Source organism: Leptonychotes weddellii, chromosome 16, assembly GCF_054177405.1.
Source record: "Leptonychotes weddellii isolate Sample4059 chromosome 16, ASM5417740v2, whole genome shotgun sequence".
Taxonomy (NCBI): Eukaryota; Metazoa; Chordata; class Mammalia; order Carnivora; family Phocidae; genus Leptonychotes; species Leptonychotes weddellii.
Genome location: NC_138384.1, coordinates 48201339 through 48218990, shown reverse-complemented (window position 1 = coordinate 48218990; position 17652 = coordinate 48201339). Strand labels below are relative to the sequence as shown.

The window sequence follows — 17652 nt, the reverse complement described above, 5'->3', positions numbered from 1 at the left end:
TGACCCTCCTCCCTCTCATGCTCTCTGTCTCTCATTCTCTCTCTCTCAAATAAATAAATAAAATCTTTAAAAAAAAAAAAAAGAAGACATCCAAATGACCAAAAGACACATAAAAAGTGCTCAACATCACTCAGCATCAGGGAAATACAAATCAAAACCACAATGAGATACCACCTCACACCAGTCAGAACGGCTAAAATTAACAAGTCAGGAAATGACAGATGTTGGCGAGGATTCGGAGAAAGGGAAACCCTCCTACACTGTTGGTGGCAATGCAAACTGGTGCAGCCACTCTGGAAAACAGTATAGAGGTTCCTCAAAAAGTTGAACATAGAGCTTCCCTATGACCCAGCAATTGCACTACTGGGTATTTACCCCAAAGATACAAATGTAGTGATCCAAAGGGGCACCTGCACCCCAATGTTTATAGCAGCAGTGTCTACAACAGCCAAACTATGGAAAGAGCCTAGATGTCCATCAACAGATGAATGGATAAAGAAGATGTGGTACATATATACAATGGAATATTATGCAGCCATCAAAAAATGAAATCTTGCCATTTGCAATGACGTGGATGGAACTAGAGGGTATTATGCTAAGCGAAATAAGTCAATCAGAGAAAGACAATTATCATATGACCTCACTGATATGAGGAATTTGAGAAACAAGACAGAGGATCATAGGGGAAGGGAGGGAAAAATGAAACAAGACAAAACCAGAGAGAGTGACAAACAATAAGAGACTCTTAAACTCAGGAAACAAACTGAGAGTTGCTGGAGTGGAGGGGGGTGGGAGGGATGGGGTGGTTGGGTGATGGACATTGGGGAGGGTATATACTATGGTGAGCGCTGTGAATTGTGTAAGACTGATGAATCACAGACCTGTACCCCTGAAACAAATAATACATTATATGTTAATAAAAAAAAATAAATCGAATGGATCTTTAACAAATTAATCATGCATTCTCTGCCTGATATGTAGTCAAAGATGAGTATATAATCCATGTCTCATGAGGGTTTCTCTTCCAGGGCTTGGCCTGGGCTTTGAAGACGAGAAAAAGAATGGTGAGTTTTCTTGCATAAACTCTATCTGTTCCTGCAACCCAAATTTTCTCTTTAATCCTCTGAATTCTGGGAGGGCACTGGTGGTCATCATGATGAAGAGTCAGACTAACTCTGAATTCTTTCCAGAGATGCTTCCCAAACCCTCCCTCGGTGCCTTGTCCAGTTTAGTGGTTGGACACAGAGATAACGTGACTCTGAGGTGCCAGTCTCACTTCCAGAATGTGACATTCATGCTGGGGAAGCTGGAGGACTCTGGGTACAGGCAGGAGCAGAGATCCACAGGACACAAGGCTGAATTCCCCCTCACTCACCTGGAACCGAAGGATGCTGGGATGTACTTTTGTGCCTACAAGACAATGGTCTCCCAGGAGTGGTCAGGGGAGAGTGAATACCTGCAGCTGAAGGTCAAAGGTGAGAAAGGCAGCTTCGGGTTTGCTCTTGAGGCACGTATTCCTTTTCCTGTGATGGAACCTGGCTGGGGAAGGAAAAGTCCAGGAAACAGACAGATGTGACCACTTGAGTGTAAAGTATGGGGGAAATGGGAAGTGAGTGTGGGGACAGGCTCTCATCAGAGATTCTGAGTGTGTATCAATGAGGTGGATGTGGGAGAGTGTTTTCGAATATAGGTATCAGGGGCTCCTGGGTGGCTCAGTTGGTTAAGCGTCTGCCTTCAGCTCAGGTTGTGGTCCCGGGGTCCTGGCATCAAGCCCCGCATTGGGCTACCTGCTCAGTGGGGAGCCTGCTTCTCCCTCTTCTTCTGCTTCTCCCCCTGCTTGTACTCTCTGTGTGTGTGTCAAATAGATAAACAAAAATTAAAAAATATATATATAGGTATTAATAGAAAATTTGAAGTAGAGTATGGCCAAAGATGAAGAGATGATTGTCATTGAGAAAAAGATATTTTGGGGGCACCTGGGTCCCTCAGTTGGATAAGTGTCTGCCTTTGGCTCAGCTCATGATCCCAGGGAGCCTGCTTCTCCCTCTCCCTCTGCCCCACCCTGCCCCCTGCTGATGCTCTCTCTCAAGCTCTCTCTGTCTCTGTCTCTCTCTCTCAAATAAATAAATAAAATATTTTAAAAGAGAGAAAGATAGTTTGTTAGAGTTCCCAAGAAGAGGGGTATGCCATGCCATGCAGGATCACATAGAGAAGCACCAGGGTCAGTCAGGAAACAGAGGGAGGAATAAGACTGGGCAAGAGCCTTTACCATGGTTTCTGTGGGAAGGAACAGGCTTAAGGATTGGCTCTGGGGTATAGAGGCTGTCCTTGATTGTCTGGTATCTGGCCCTGGAATGATTAGGGCAGGGGAATAGTGACTCAGAGTCTGAGAGCCATAGAAGAGGTGGTTGGGAGTGTGAACTCTGGATTGGTTGGTTTGCACTTGAGAGGCGCACTTGGGGAAGTGGATACCCTTGGGGGGGAATCTCTCCAGGGTCAGCAAGGTCCCAAGATATCAAAGGGTCAAATTCAGAAAATAAAATATGTGGTTAATAGACAGATGTGTAAGAATGTCCCCAGGTGCATTGGAAAAGGGGAATCCCTGGTCCTTTCCTTCACCCCTATTGCTCTGTCCTCTTCAGGATCAGTCCTAAAACCTTCCCTCTTACTCAACATAGACCCCGAGATGACTCCAGGTCACAGTATGAGACTCTGATGTCTGATTGCATACAACAGACCCAATTGTATTGTTATTGTTCTGCTGAAAACAGGAATGCCAGAGCCACTACAAGTCGAGAAAATAAGAAAAATCCAAACTATCAGGACAGCATAAGACATCCGTCATTTTTTTTTAGTTAATAGCATTTAATATTTTTTATTATGTTATGTTAATCACCATACATCATTAGTTTTTGGTGTAGTGTTCCATGATTCATTATTTGCATATAACACCCAGTGCTCCATTCAGTATGTGCCCTCTTTAATACCCATCACCAGGCTAACCCATCCACCCACCCCTCATCCCTCATTTTTGACCCCCCACTTCAACAACAGAAGTTTGGCATCCAGGGCACCTGGGTGGCTCAGTCGTTAAGTGTCTGCCTTCGGCTCAAGTCATGATCTCAGGGTCCTGGGATCGAGCCCCACATCTGGCTCCCTGCCCAGCAGGAAGCCTGCTTCTCCCTCTCCCACTCCCCCTGCTTGTGTTCCCTCTCTCGCTGTGTCTCTCTCTGTCAAATAAATAAATAAAATCTTTAAAAAAAAGAAGAAGAAGAAGTTTGGCATCCGTCCACAAACAAAAGTGTGTTTGTGGGAGTTGTGGGATCTGGCACCATACAGCAAGGGACCCAAGAGGAGTCTCACCCACCTGAGTAATAGGCAGACAGACCTCAGTGCCAGCTGTGGAACCTGCAGGAGACTGTAAATTAGTTCCAGGCCCTGTTGGCCATGGCCTAGAAGCACCTGGAGACTTGGGCAATCACCCATGGATAAGAGAATCTTTGTAGAAGTATATAAACCAAGACTGAATCATGAAGAAATAGAAAATCTGAACAGATCCATAACAGATAAGGAGATTGCCTCAATAATCAAAAACCTCCCAATGAAGAAAAGCCCATGAACAGATGGCTTCACTGGTGATTTCTACCATGCATTTAAAGAAGAAATTATGCCAATCCTTCTCAAACTCTTACCAAAAATGGAAGACGTGGGAGTGCCTGGCTGGCTCAGTCAGTAGATCATGTGACTCTTGATCTCAGGGTGATGAGTTCAAGCCCCATGTTGGGTGTGGAGCCTACTTAAAAAAAAAAAAACTGAAGAAGAGGGAACATTCCTACACTCATTTCATGAGGCCAGCATTATCCTGATACCAAAGCCAGATAGTGACACTAGAAGAAACCTACAGATCAATATCCCTGATGAACACAGATGCAAAAATTCTCAACAAAACGTTAGCAACCAAATTCAACAGCCCATTACGAAGATCATATGCTATGGTTAAGTGGGATTTATCCTTGGGGTACAAGGATGGTTCAACATATACAATCAATGTCATAAACCACATTAATGAATAAAGGACAAAAATCATATGATCATCTCAATAGATGCAGAAAAAGCACTTGATAAAATACAACGTCCTTTCAAGATCAAAAACCCTCCACAAATCAGGTATAGAAGGAATGCATCTCAACATAACAGTACATACACAACAAGTCCACAGCTAGCATTGTACTCAAAGGCGAAAGGTCAAAATCTTTCCTCTGAGATCAGAAACAAGACAAGGATGTCCACTCTTACCACTCCTATTCAACATAGTACTGGAGGTCCTAGCCAGAGCAATCAAGCAAGACAAGGAAATAGAAGGCATCTGAACTGGAAAGGAAGAAGTAAAACTGTCTTTATTTGCAGATGATATAATCTTATATATGGAAAATCCTCAAGACTCAGCCAAAAACCTGCTAGATCCTGAACAGCCAAAGCAATACTGAGAAAGAAGAATACAGCTGGGGATATCATACACCCTTTTTTCAAACTATACTACAAAGCTATAGTAATCCAAATGGTGTGGCACTGGCATGAAAATAGACCAATGGAACAGAATCAAGAGCCCAGAATTAAACCCTCACATATACAATCAACTAACATTTGGCAGGAGAGCCAAAAATACTCAACGGGGAGAGGACAGTCTCTTCACTAAATGATGTTGGAAAACTGGATAAACACATGCAGAAGAATGAAATTGGACCTTCATCTTACACCACTCACACAAATTAACTCAAAATGTATTAAAGACTTAAACGTAGGACCCCAAGGCATAAGACCCCAAGAAGAAAACGGGAAAAGCTCCTTTGCACGATCTTCGCAATGATTTTTTTTTTGATATGACACATAAAGCACAAGAAACAAATGCAAAAATAAATAAGTGGGTTTGCATCAAGCAAAAAGCTTTTCTGCACAGCAAAAGAAATAGCAAGATGAGAAGACAACTTACCAAAGGGAGAAAATATTTGCAAAATGGTAGTGCTCTTTCCTGGGATAGGGAAGACTGGCAAGGAATAGGATTGGAAGGGGAGAAATCAGTGGGATAATTTATAAATGTTTTTGTTATTAAAAATAATATCAAACTCCAGGAGTATTAAAAAGAGCCACCAGGGGGTGCCTAGGTGGTCAGTCATTGAGCATCTGACTTTTGATTTGGGCTCAGGTCATGATCTCAGGGTCGTGAGATCGAGCTCCGTGTCAGGCTCTGTGCTCAGCATGGAGTCTGCTTGAGATTCCCTCTGCCTCTCCCCACCCCTCAAATAAATAAATAAATAAAATCTTAAAAAAAAAAAAAAGAGCCATCTAATGTTCTGGCCCTGGTTTGGGGACCCAGTGAGCATCCCAAGAGTGGAAAAGACATTGTCTGCTTCCCAAAGAGGGCTTAGAGTCCATAAGCAGAATATGAGGACCTAGGTCCCCAAGGTTTCCACTCAGTCATTGTGACTTTTTTCCTCCTGCATCCTGTTTTCTAGATGACCACAATGGACGTGGAGCTACTGGAGTAAAAAATGGTAAGATAATTTGAGAGATGTTTTTCAAAATTATATCCACCTCATGAGGCAGGTGTTCCCCTTTGAATAAAAGGCACAGAAGAAGAATCGTGATGCCTGCTTTCTCACTGTGATTGGGAGAATGCCTGCCTTTCTGGGAAGATGACCCCCAAGCTCCTCATTGGTTAAGGAAAAGCTGATGAGTAAAACAGCTAGAGGTGGGTCGCTTGTCATTTTACATAATGAAAAACCATGGCGGAGTTTTGTGAAGAATGGGGATGAGCTTGTGTGTTTGGTTTAGGCAACAGGATGGGGACCCATAGAGCCCAGGTGCTTTGGGAATGTGTGTGATCAAGGATTTGCTAAAACTTTAAAGTTCTCAAAAACAGGTGAATATTAAGTTATTTTTCTTTTTTTTTTTTAAGATTTTATTTATTTATTTGAGACAGAGAGAATGAGAGAGACAGAGAGCATATGAGAGGGGGGAGGGTCAGAGGGAGAAGCAGGCTCCCTGCCGAGCAGGGAGCCCGATGCGGGACTCGATCCCGGGACTCCAGGATCATGACCTGAGCCGAAGGCAGTCGCTTAACCAACTGAGCCACCCAGGCGCCCTTAAGTTATTTTTCCATGATGTTGTTTTTCCATGAGGAATTGACTAAGAGTCTATCCTTGGAGATGCCTGTAAGATAGAGCTTTTGGCATCTTTGGATGAAAATAGCAGCTCATCCAGATTTTAATGGCCAAATATATAATGTAAGTTGGCATCTAGTTGCTTACTCATCCTTAATTTCTGCAACTCATAACCTCCCTGTAATCTACTCCAAAGAGCCAAAATTGTTCAAGGCTGTCATTAGAGTCTATGCTGGAATAACCAGGTTTTTTTTTTAAAAAAGTATCTCCCAAAATGTCCTCGCAAAATAAGTAATAGCCTTTGAAAATGTTTTTATTCAGTATTAGCCAACTTGGGAAATGATTTCTACTCCAGCTTTATGAACATAATTCATAACAGGAATGTTTTCTGGGAGAGATCTGAAATCTGATAGGGTCAAGGATCATGGACATAGCAGAAATAAGGCGGGAAGCCTAGTGATGGGCAAGAGGGGAAAGAGAAAGAGAAGTGTTCATGTTTTTAGCTCTCGCATTACTTATTTTCTTTCTTTTTTATTGATCCATAATTCACATTCCATAAATCCACCCTTTTAAAGTACACAATTCAGTGGCATTTGGTATATTCACAAGATTGTGCAACCATCGGGCGCCTGGGTGGCTCAGTTGGTTAAGCAACTGCCTTCGGCTCAGGTCATGATCCTGGAGTCCCGGGATCGAGTACCGCACGGGGCTCCCTGCTCAGCGAGGAGCCTGCTTCTCCCTCTGACCCTCCCCCCTCTCATGTACTCTCTCTCATTCTCGCTCTCTCAAATAAATAAATAAATCTTTAAAAAAAAAAAAGATTGTGCAACCATCACCACTCTATAATTCCAGAACATTCTCAGACCCCAAATGAAATGTCCTACCCTGTAAGCCGTCTCTCCCCATTCCAATCCCCATGATGGACATTGGGTTTTTCATACCTTTTGGGTATCGCAATTAATGCTGTCCTGAGCATTGGTGGGCAAGTACCTGTTTGAGTCCCTGCTTCCAATGTTCTTGGATATCCACCTAGGAGTAGAATTGCTGGGACATATGGTAACTCTATGTTTAACTTTTTGAGAAACTGCCAAATTGTTTTCCAATGTGGCCGCACCAATTTACATTCCCACCAGTAATACATGTGGGTTCCAATATCTCCACGTCCTTGCCAACACTTATTTTCCTTTTATTTTATTATAGACATCCTAGTGGGTGTGTGGATCATTTCTTGAGAGGTACTTTCTGAGTTCAAATTTATACCGCAGCAATTCTAAATGGAATAAAGTCTCTAAGCGCAGATATGGTGCCCCCAGCCTGTCTATATGGATGCACATGTGCACACGAGGCCAGGCTTCCTCTCTGCTGCCTGTGACCTCTTTTACACCCCGTGGCAAGCTGTATCCCACTGCTCAGTGTGATTCCTTCACACTGACAGCAGAGACTCCTCGTAATTTATTCTGGCAGTTTGTAAAGAGTGATGTGAAATTTGGCCAGGAAATGTGGACATCTCAGGGTGAACTCAGATCAGTGGGTTGTGGCACCATAGGAAGGGGAAAGTCTTATGACCGTTTACTTCTCATTTCTAGTGAGTTGTTGTGTGAGAGAAGCCGTAGGCTAGATGAAGTGTAAGGCAGGGCTGATGTTCCTCTTCTTCCATTCGGGACCCACTAGTCCGGGAACACCTGTTCCCACCCTGTTTTCTTATGTCCTTGGAGATGCACTGATAGTTTGCTGCTTTTGAGGGTCTCTTGGATTCAGTGCCACCAACAGACTCAAATAAGTATTAATGTCAAAGTGACATTGTAGGAGGTGCAGGGGGAGGAGGGCTGAGAAGAAAAGGACTGAGCAAGAGTAGGATATTCACGTCCCTCCGTGGTGTCTTTTTTTTTTTTTTAAAGATTTTTTTTATTATTATTTATTTGAGAGAGAGAATGAGATAGAGAGAGCATGAGAGGGGGAAGGGCCAGAGGGAGAAGCAGACTCCCTGCTGAGCAGGGAGCCCGATGCGGGACTCGATCCAGGGACTCCAGGATCATGACCTGAGCCGAAGGCAGTCGCTTAACCAACTGAGCCACCCAGGCACCCCCTTCCGTGGTGTCTTTTGCTCAGTGCTGGGCCAGGGCACTCATGCTCCCGCAAATGGCAGTCACAGTAAAGAGGTATCCCTGGGATACATAGATCCCGAGGCATTTGGGGTCCTTTCTGGCAGTCCCCCGACAAAGAGATGCAAATGTTCGCATCGGAAAGTGAAAGAAACCATGATCCAGGGTGCATAAAAATGGCAAAGGGATCTGGGGGAGCAGGGGTGGAGGAGACCTGGCATCATCTGTTACAGAGGGAGACAGGTGTGGGTGGGATATCGAGGGAGAAAATAATCATTATCGCTGCAATCTCATTATCCTACACAATGAGTCAAATTCTAGACTTTGAAGCACTTTGAAGCCAGCGCTTTCCATCATTACCCAAGCTCTTCAAGTTCGGTGTTCTCATCCCGCCCTCTCCTCCTTACCCCACCTTCTTGAGGTATAACTGACAGAAGTGTACAACGTGATGGTTTGATACATGTGTCCACTTGTGGAAGGGTCGAGTTAGTGAACGCATCCTCCTCTCACATATTTACCTTTGGTTTTTGTGTGAGAATGCTTAAGATCTACTCTTAGCAAATTTCAGTTATACACTTGTCAGCCATGTCACCATGCTCTACGTTGGATCTCCAGAACTTATTCATCCGTTCACTGGAAGCTGGTAGCATTCTGCCAGCCTCTCCCCACCTCCCCAGCCCTCAACCCCTGGCAGCCACCACTCTACTCTCTGCTTGTATGAGTTCAGTTAAAAATAATTTTTTTTGTTTTGTTTTAGATTCCATGCATCAGTGGAATCTAATCATGTAGTATTTGTCTTTGTCTGGCTCATCTCATTTAGCATAATGCCCTCCAGGTCCATCTGCATGTCCCAGATGGCAGGATTTTCTACCTTTTTATGACTGAATAATATCCCAGTATATATACCATTTAAACAACTCTTGGACTGGGAGAGAGTTTGGATTTTCGTTCATCTGAGATGGGACTTATTGTTCCCTCTGCAGCATCACAGCTATTTGGGTAAACGTGCATCTCCCCAGGCCGCGAGGTCACTTCTCTGGTGTTTCCACACCCAGAGGCCAGCACGGAGTGGCCCCGACCTGTGGCCGACTGGCCTAAAAGGTTACACATACCAGGATGCGAAGCCCATCCCGACCGTGTGACTTTGAGCAATTCCCTTAACGTCTGGATACTTTGTTCCCGTTGGGATGAAATGGGAACAGTAAAGCTATCTTGTATGCTTTTTTTTTTAAATTTAATGTTATTTTATTGGGACGCCTGGGTGGCTCAGTCGGTTAAGCGTCTGCCTTCGGCTCAGGTCATGATCCCAGGGTCCTGGGATCGAGTCCCACATCGGGCTCCCTGCTCCGCGGGGAGCCTGCTTCTCCCTCTGCCTCTGTCTCTCTCTCTGTCTCTCATGAATAAATAAATAAAATCTTTAAAAAAAATGTTATTTTATTTAAATCCAATTAATTAACATTCAATGTATTATTGGTTTCAGAGGTAGAGGTCAGTGTGATTCATCAGTCTTATATAACACCCAGTGTTCATCCCATCACATGCCCTCCTAAATGTCGATCACCCAGTTACCCCATCCCTCCCCCTCCTCCCCTCCAGCAACCGTCAGTTCGTTTCCTATGATTAAGAGTCTCTTATGGTTTGTCTCCCTCTCTGACTTCATCTTGTTTTATTTTTCCTTCCCTTCCCCTATGATCCTCCGTTTGGTTTCTTAAGTTCCACATATGAGTGAAATCTTATGATAATTGTCTTTCTCTGACTTATTTTGCTTAGCATGATACCCTCTAGTTCCATCCACGTCTTTTCAAATGGCAAGATTTCATTTTTTGATGGGTGAGTAATATTCCATTGTGTATATGGACCACATCTTCTTTATCCATTCATCTGTTGAAGGGCATCTGGGCTCTTTCCACAGTTTGGCTATTGTGGACATTGCTGCTATGAACATTGGGGTGTAAGTGGCCCTTCTTTTCACTACATCTGTGTCTTTGGGGTAAATACCCAGGAGTGCAATTGCTGGGTCATGAGGTAGCTCTATTTTTAACATCTTGAGGAACCTCCATACTGTTTTCCAGAGTGGCTGCACCAGCTTGCATTCCCACCATCTCATGTGCTTCTTGTCAAGGTGAGAAGAACACGTGTGAAGCGCCTAGCAGAGAGAGGCTCACAACAAATAATCAGAATTATTGATATGGCTGAAACATTTATTGGAGATTTCCCTTGTACGAGGCCCTCTCTGTGAGTGTCCACCCAGTTAACCCCCTGCCATCCAGTCCAGCAGCTACTGTTCTTATCCTCACTTTGAATGGGAAAATAGAAAGTCAGGGAGATTAAGGAAATTCCCATAGTAATCGGAAGTTCCAGCTCAGAAGTGGTAGCTGCAAGTTTTGGAAGCCAGATTGTCTGGCTCCTCACACCTGTTGGGCTAAACTTGATCAGGGTGTCTCAGGAGCCAAACTGATTCTCCGACCTGCTCCTCTCCCACCAGCCAATGGATTAATCTTTGCTGCCACCTTCAGCTGCCTTTCCATTTTGATCCTCTTCCTCTCTGTCTTCTTCATCAACAGATGTACCCAGCATGGTGAGTTCAGGAAGCACTGGTTTGTTTGTTTGTTTGCTTGCTTGCTTGTTTAATAAGTAGGCTCCAAGCCCAGCATGGAGCCCAGTTCAGGGCTTGAACTCACGACCCTGAGATCAAAGACCTGGGTTGAGATCAAGAGTTGGACGTTTAAGCGACTGAGCCACTCAGGCACCCCAGGGAAGCACCAGTTTTATACACTATGTAAATTCCTCCTTGTATTTTTTTTGTTTTGTAGGTTAGTCACAGGAAGAATCCACCAAGAGGTAGATATACTTCACATATCGCCTGCCCCTCTCTTCTTCAGATACCCTGTTTGTATGTCTGTGATTCCCATGCCTCTTCTCTCTAACGCCCCATCTTCTCCCTCAGTCTTCAGATCCCATACTTTAATGTGTTTTTGTCTCTCAGAACCAGCCGTTCCGAATTTCCCAAGCAGGAGGCTACAGGTGAGTGGTAAGGGAAAAAACCATAAGAGAATCGTGGGATGGAAAGAATAAGTCTCACTCCTGCAATCTGGGAGCTGATTTTTTTCCCTTTCACTCACATACAGATCCAACCTGGAAAGGATATCTATCTCAGTGAGTTCTCCCCACGAGGTCACTTACCACCATAGGCTGACCCTGTCTGCCTCTTGGCTTAGCCCATACTCTAGTTACTTGGATGCCCCAGCTCACACGATTGACAAGAGGCCAATTAACACTGTGTTTAAAAACATGTGCTTTGACCAAACTAAAAAAAAAACAGAGAGTAGAATGGTGGTTACCAGGGGTGGGAGAACTGGGGAGATGTTGGCCAAAGGGTAAAGACTTGCAACTAGCGGATAAGTCAGTCGTGGAGATGTAAGGCACAGCATCATGATTATAGTTCACAACACTGTATTATAAACCCCAGAGCTGCTAAGAGACTAGATCTTAATTGTTCTCACTGCAAAAAAGAAATGATAATTATGTGGCAGGACGGAGTATTAGCTAACCTACGGTGGTGATCATGTTGCAACATATGAATGTATCAGATCAACACGTGGTACCCCTTAACCTCATACAATGTTATATGTCAATTATATCTCAGTAATTCAACAAGGAAACACGTGCTTCGTATTCCATAGTAGCTGGGTTCCAACTCCCCATGGCTACTATTTATTGCCAGTATGGTCTGAGACAACTCACGAAACCCCTGTGATTTGGACCCTTCATTCCCTCCCTTATCTATTGGGGATCAAAATCCCCCATGACAGGCCTGTGTAATCCAGTGATGCACTAAACATAAAGGGTTCGCTGGAATTTCTGGCAAATTTTAAATGTCAAAATGGATGGCATGAAAGCATCAATTAACAAATGTTAATCAATGTACATCAATCAGTTTTTTCTATTTAAAATACTGCTTACTTGTGATTTAACATTAATTACCATTACCTCTAAGAGCAATTATCAGGTGATATTTATACATTTTCCCATAGGACACAGAGGTTTATTGGTTCATTCTTTATGCCAAGGCAAGTAAAAAGAGGCATTAACAAAAGGTGCAAATTGTTCACTGTTGTATTTAAAAAATATCTATGCACATGGCATTCATTTAGATACATATATTTTTTAAAGGTATGGAAAAACACAGTTCACAGGTTCACAAATGAACCATCAATGAACAAATCTAGTCTATTTTAAATGTTGGATAAATGACATTGATTAGCAAGTTGTTGATAATAATAATATTATAATAACATAATATTATGATGTGGTACCTCCATACAATGAAATTCTATTCAGCAATTTAAAAAAAGGAAGAAACTAGTGATAGATCCATGTGGTAAATGGATGCACTGCAAAAACATTTGCTAAGTTATGAAAAAAGCCAGATACAGGGGACTGTCCATTGTTCCATTTATGTAAAATCTCCAGAAAAAGCAAATCAATAGTCGCCTATGGCTGGAGCTGGGAGAGGCGATGTAACTGCACCCAGGCACAAGGGAACTTTTTTGGTGACGAATGTTCTAAAACTTAAGTGTGGCGAGGGCTACATCATTCTACAAGTGCACTAAATGTCATCAAATTGCACACCTATATTAGGGGAATTTCGTGGTGTATAAATCATATCTCAATAAGGTTGTTTTTAAAATAGCGTAATATTACATAACCAGTAGGTATTCTTACGGGATGGTAGTTCTTATTTTCAACACCATACGCTTGCAATGACTGTTCTTAGTACCGGTCGTAGTTATTGGTATCGTATTATTAAAACTAGAGTCAAAAACCCTCATCCTCCCCGAGACACAGCCATTCCTGGAATGGCGCTGTCCAGTAGGACTTCCCGCAATAACGGACGTGTCCTATGGCTGTGCTGTCGGGTACAATAGCCCCTGGATACACGTGGCTTTTGCACATGCAAAATGCATCTGGTGCCACTGAGGACCCAAGTTTTAAATTAAATGTAATTTTAATTCACTTAAATGTAAATAGCTATATGTGGCTTGCAGGTACCATACTGGACAGCTAAGCTCTAAATGCCCATCTCTTTCCCCCAAAGACTGAAAGACCCCCAGGGAGTGAGCCATGCTGATCCACACCTGAGGCAGCTTCTGTCCCCCGCCAAGGAGCCCCCAGGATCTTTTGAATGTGCAGTGCGGCAGGCGAAGGAGGACAGCCAGAGCCCTGGAGGAAGGAGAATGTGGGTTAAGATGGTGGGATGACTGGACACATGGAAACCAGGTCATTCCACGTCCTTGGCTCATAATCCATAGCAATAAAGTTAAGTTTCTGCCTTTTTGCTTCCACACCTCTCAAGAATTACTGGTTGGGTTTCCCCAAAATCTGGAGTGTGACTTTAGTATGGATTGACTTAAAACATGTCCTACATCTATGGGCTGATGATACTGTAATACGCACTTAGGGGATTCTGGACGGCACCCCATAAGTAGAAAGATTTTTCCCCAGAAAAGCCCATTGGTTGCTGTTGGATGAGGCACCCCATAGACAGAGGGATTTTGAAAAGGAGAACAAGAGGGGCACCTCGGGGACGCAGTTGGTTGAGCGTCTGACTCTTGGTTTTAGCTCAGCTCATGATCTCAGGGTCGTGGGATCTAGCCCCACTTCTGGCTCCTCGCTCAGCGCAGAGTCTGCTTGAGATTCTCTCTCTCCCTCTTCCTTTGCTCCTCCCCTGCTCATGCTCTCTCGCTCTCTCTAAAATAAATTAATTAAATCTTAAAAAAAAAAAAAAGAAAGAAAAGGAGCACAAGATACAAGCCACAGAGAGGGACCCTCGACTGTGAACTAATAAAAGCGACTCTGAGTGGCATGCACCAGGGTAAGCAGCTAGCTGTGTTTGGTTCATGATCCTTCCAAGCTGTGCTGGGCAGCCCTCTAGTCTTAAAGCCAAGACCAGTTTCCTTGCTGACATGAATGGAAGCATTTTCTCAATGCCATCATATTTCTGTTCATTTTATTTCTTGAAAATCAAAGGATGCAATGAAGCTAGACTTACCAATATATGTGGATTTTGTCACTTGGCACCCATAACTTCATTAATTTATGTCTTATGTCACTGTAAGGATTTTCCTGAGCATGGACTTTTTTCTGTGACAATGACACAGAATGGCCAGTTACATACAAACATAAATAAATGAGCTCTGCTTCAAAAGTTATGTCACCTGATCAGGATTGAAAGTCATTTTTTAATATATGAATGAACGAAAGTGTAAGGATTTGGGATGCACATATAAATATTCTTAACTCATAAGCATATGCTGGGTAACTCTTCTCTTTTTAGGTTTTTAATTACGAAATAATTTGACCATAAAGGAAAATACCAAATTATATAAATAGAAATATGCACACTGTCCTTACTTTCTAGACATTTTTTGCTGTGTTTCACTTCTTTTTTTTTTTTTAAGATTTTATTTATTTATTTGATAGAGAGACACAGCGAGAGAGGGAACACAAGCAGGGGGAGTGGGAGAGGGAGAAGCAGGCTCCCCGCTGAGCAGGGAGCCCGATGCGGGGCTCAATCCCAGAACTCGGATCATGACCTGAGCCAAAGGCAGACGCTTAACGACCGAGCCACTCAGGCGCCCCTCTGTGTTTCACTTCTACCACTCCTGATCTGTTGTCCTTCCTCTCTTCCCCAGAGGTGAAGTTTATCCATGTTATTATATGTTATTCTTATGCATTTTTTTTGTATTTTTACTACACAGACATTTATTGATAGTCAATATATGGCAGTAGTCTATGTGTTAGTAACATATAAACATATATATGGAATCCTATTGTATATTATAATTCTGTGACTTTTTATTGTCCCCCATATTATGCTGTTGAAAATCATTCAGGTGAATTTTGTGGGTCTAGCTCATTCCCCGTGGCATAGAATTCAGCTATTAGCCATACCACAGAATATTGCTCAGCCCCAAAAAGGAATGAAGCACCATGACATGCCACAACATGAATGAACCTTGAAAACATTATGCTCAGTGAAAGAAGCCAGTTACAAAAAGCCTCATAAATACTGTAGGATTCCATTTCTTTGAAATGCCCAGAATAAGCAAACCCTCAGACACAGAGAGCAGATTCATGCATGCCAAGGGGCTGAGGGAAAGGAGAATGAGTATGGGGGTGTTTTTTTTTGGTTTTTTGTTTTTTTTGCTGGTGACAGAAATGTTGTGGAATCAGAAACCGGTGATGGTTGCACATCCTTGTGAATATACTTTTTAAAAAAAACGCTGAATTTGATGCTTTAGAAGCAAAGATTTTATGGTATGTGAATTATATCTCAATAAACCAAATGTGTAAAAAGAACTGGTTGGATGCACCAACCATGGCTTCTCTTTAATTCTTTCCTCGACGGCTAGATGTTTGGGCTCTTACTGGGGCTATGTTATCAGCAAAATGCTACAATAGACATCCTGTTCACAAGTGTGATCTCTCGGTGGCATATTTAGAAGTAAAACCTGTATTTTGTGATGTCCACATCTTTAATCCCACTAGGAGAGCCAAACTGAGAACTAAGGTAGTTTTCCCTATTTATACTTCCACCAGGGATGAATAAGTTCCCAGTTCCCCACGTCCTTGCCAATTCAGAAATATATTAAACTTGATAATTTTTGCTGATTAAAATAGATGAACTCATAACCCACTTTAAGCTGCCTATATAAAGATATCTCATGGTTGCTTTAATTTGCATTTTCCTGATTATGAGTGAGGCTTATTGACCATTTGGGGTTTCTTTTCTGTAAACTGATGATTTGTACCCATTGTTCACTTTCCAGCTGAACTGTTGGTCTTTTCCTTTCTGATTTTTATATATATAGCAGGCACACCTTTCCTTTGTAAGCTGTGTGCTGCAAACATCTCCTTGAAGCCTGTGACATATTTTCATTCCTTCTGTATCTTTTAATGTTAGCTAGTCAAAGTAATTCATCTTTTAATTTATATGTTGAGGGACTTCTCATTGTCTTGACTAACTTTACATGATGAATACACTCTCCTATATCTTCTAAATTAAAATGTTTTAATTTTGTTTTTCATATGTAATGCATCTGATATTAATTTTTGTCTAAGGTGTGAGGTAGGGATCTAATTTTTCCACTTGGATAACCAACTACCCTAATACCCTTTATTGAAAGACCCGTTCCTGACGAAATATGCTCACTTCTATTTCATCGGCACTGCCTTCCATTATTAGCGTACTTCAAACTCTTGGATGGAAATGACGAAAGGAGAAACTTGATTTGAAAAGACTTGAAAACAATAAAGAAAAAGGTGGGACACCTGGCTGGCTCAGTTGATAGACTCCTGGGGTTGTGAGTTCAAGCTCTACCTTGGTTGTAGAGATCACATTTTTTTTAAAGATTTATTTATTTATTTATTTATTTATTTATTTATTTATTTAAGAGAGAGAGAATCCACATGCATGAGAGAGGGAGAGAGAGAATCTCAAGCAGGCTCCCCAAGGAGCACGGACCCTGACATGGGGCTTGATCTCAAGACCCTAAGATCAGGACTTGAGCAGAAACCCAGAGTCAGATGCTTAACCAACTGAGCCACCCAGGTGTCCCTAGAGATTACATTAAAAAAAAAAAAAGAGGGAGGGAGGGAAAGAAAGAAGAAACTGAGTCATGTAAACTAACTAAGGAAAAGACAGAACTAGAGATACCTCAGACAATTACATCCACAGGCTCAAATATCATTTAGACTTTTCCTCTCTGTATCTCTCATCCCTGTTTCTATTTCTGTGTTATCATTATTATTCAGACCAGCTGTCCTGAGGAGTCTGGGACTGACAGTGACAATTCTAGGCTCACAGCCTTGCAGACTTTTAGCCAAAGAGGTAAGGGGGGTTTTCACTTACTGGATCAATTTAGAAAAAGATATTACTGGCTACCTTTGGAACATGCTAGAAACCCACTCACAAAAGACTTAAGCACAGAGGAAAGAAATCAAGCATTTATCTTGCCTTTCATTTATAACCAATACGTTAGCACAACCACAGAGCTGAGGAGGCCAAGCTTCTACTTATACATTACTACAACTAATACATAAAGAAGAAAACCTCCAAGACTATCTTTGGCTAATGCATGCCCACCTTATCAGGAATAATAACAGAGGATATGGTTTAGCATCTTTCATCCATGTATCTACACGGTAGGTAGAAAACCCGGGCCTGGGGCGCCTGGGTGGCTCAGTCGGTTAAGCGACTGCCTTCAGCTCAGGTCATGATCCCAGGGTCCTGGGATCGAGTCCCACATCGGGCTCCCTGCTCTGCGTGGAGCCTGCTTCTCCCTCTCCCACTCCCCCTGCTTATGTTCCCTCTCTCGCTGTGTCTC

The 17652-nt window shown here is 42.7% G+C and overlaps 1 protein-coding gene and 1 non-coding gene across 6 annotated transcripts in view; one reads left to right on the top strand and one right to left on the bottom strand.

Moving 5' to 3' along the window:
* The window catches only part of VSTM1 (V-set and transmembrane domain containing 1), a 21436-nt gene extending 7826 nt beyond the window's left edge, over positions 1-13610 (top strand). The window contains exons 2-9 of one of the 3 annotated variants that reach the window (XM_081807716.1): positions 1029-1064; positions 1191-1475; positions 5514-5552; positions 10749-10841; positions 11077-11104; positions 11250-11291; positions 11392-11419; positions 13362-13610. In XM_081807716.1, coding sequence (XP_081663842.1) covers positions 1029-1064; positions 1191-1475; positions 5514-5552; positions 10749-10841; positions 11077-11081 — 458 coding nt within the window. In that variant the 3' untranslated portion in view covers positions 11082-11104; positions 11250-11291; positions 11392-11419; positions 13362-13610. Of the gene's footprint in view, positions 1-1028; positions 1065-1190; positions 1476-5513; positions 5553-10748; positions 10842-11076; positions 11105-11249; positions 11292-11391; positions 11420-13359 lie in introns of all 3 variants that reach the window. The other 2 variants (XM_081807718.1, XM_081807717.1) reach the window with 2 other exon arrangements.
* LOC102736984 (uncharacterized) overlaps positions 1-17652 on the bottom strand; it is a 32213-nt gene that overhangs the window by 4934 nt on the left and 9627 nt on the right. For 2 of the 3 annotated variants that reach the window (XR_014141060.1, XR_014141063.1), the window contains 2 exons: positions 13402-13486; positions 1376-1539 (listed from right to left, as the gene is read on the bottom strand). This is a non-coding gene — a transcript (uncharacterized LOC102736984). Of the gene's footprint in view, positions 1-1375; positions 1540-3863; positions 5045-13401; positions 13487-17652 lie in introns of those variants that run through there. The other variant, XR_014141061.1, reaches the window with a different exon arrangement.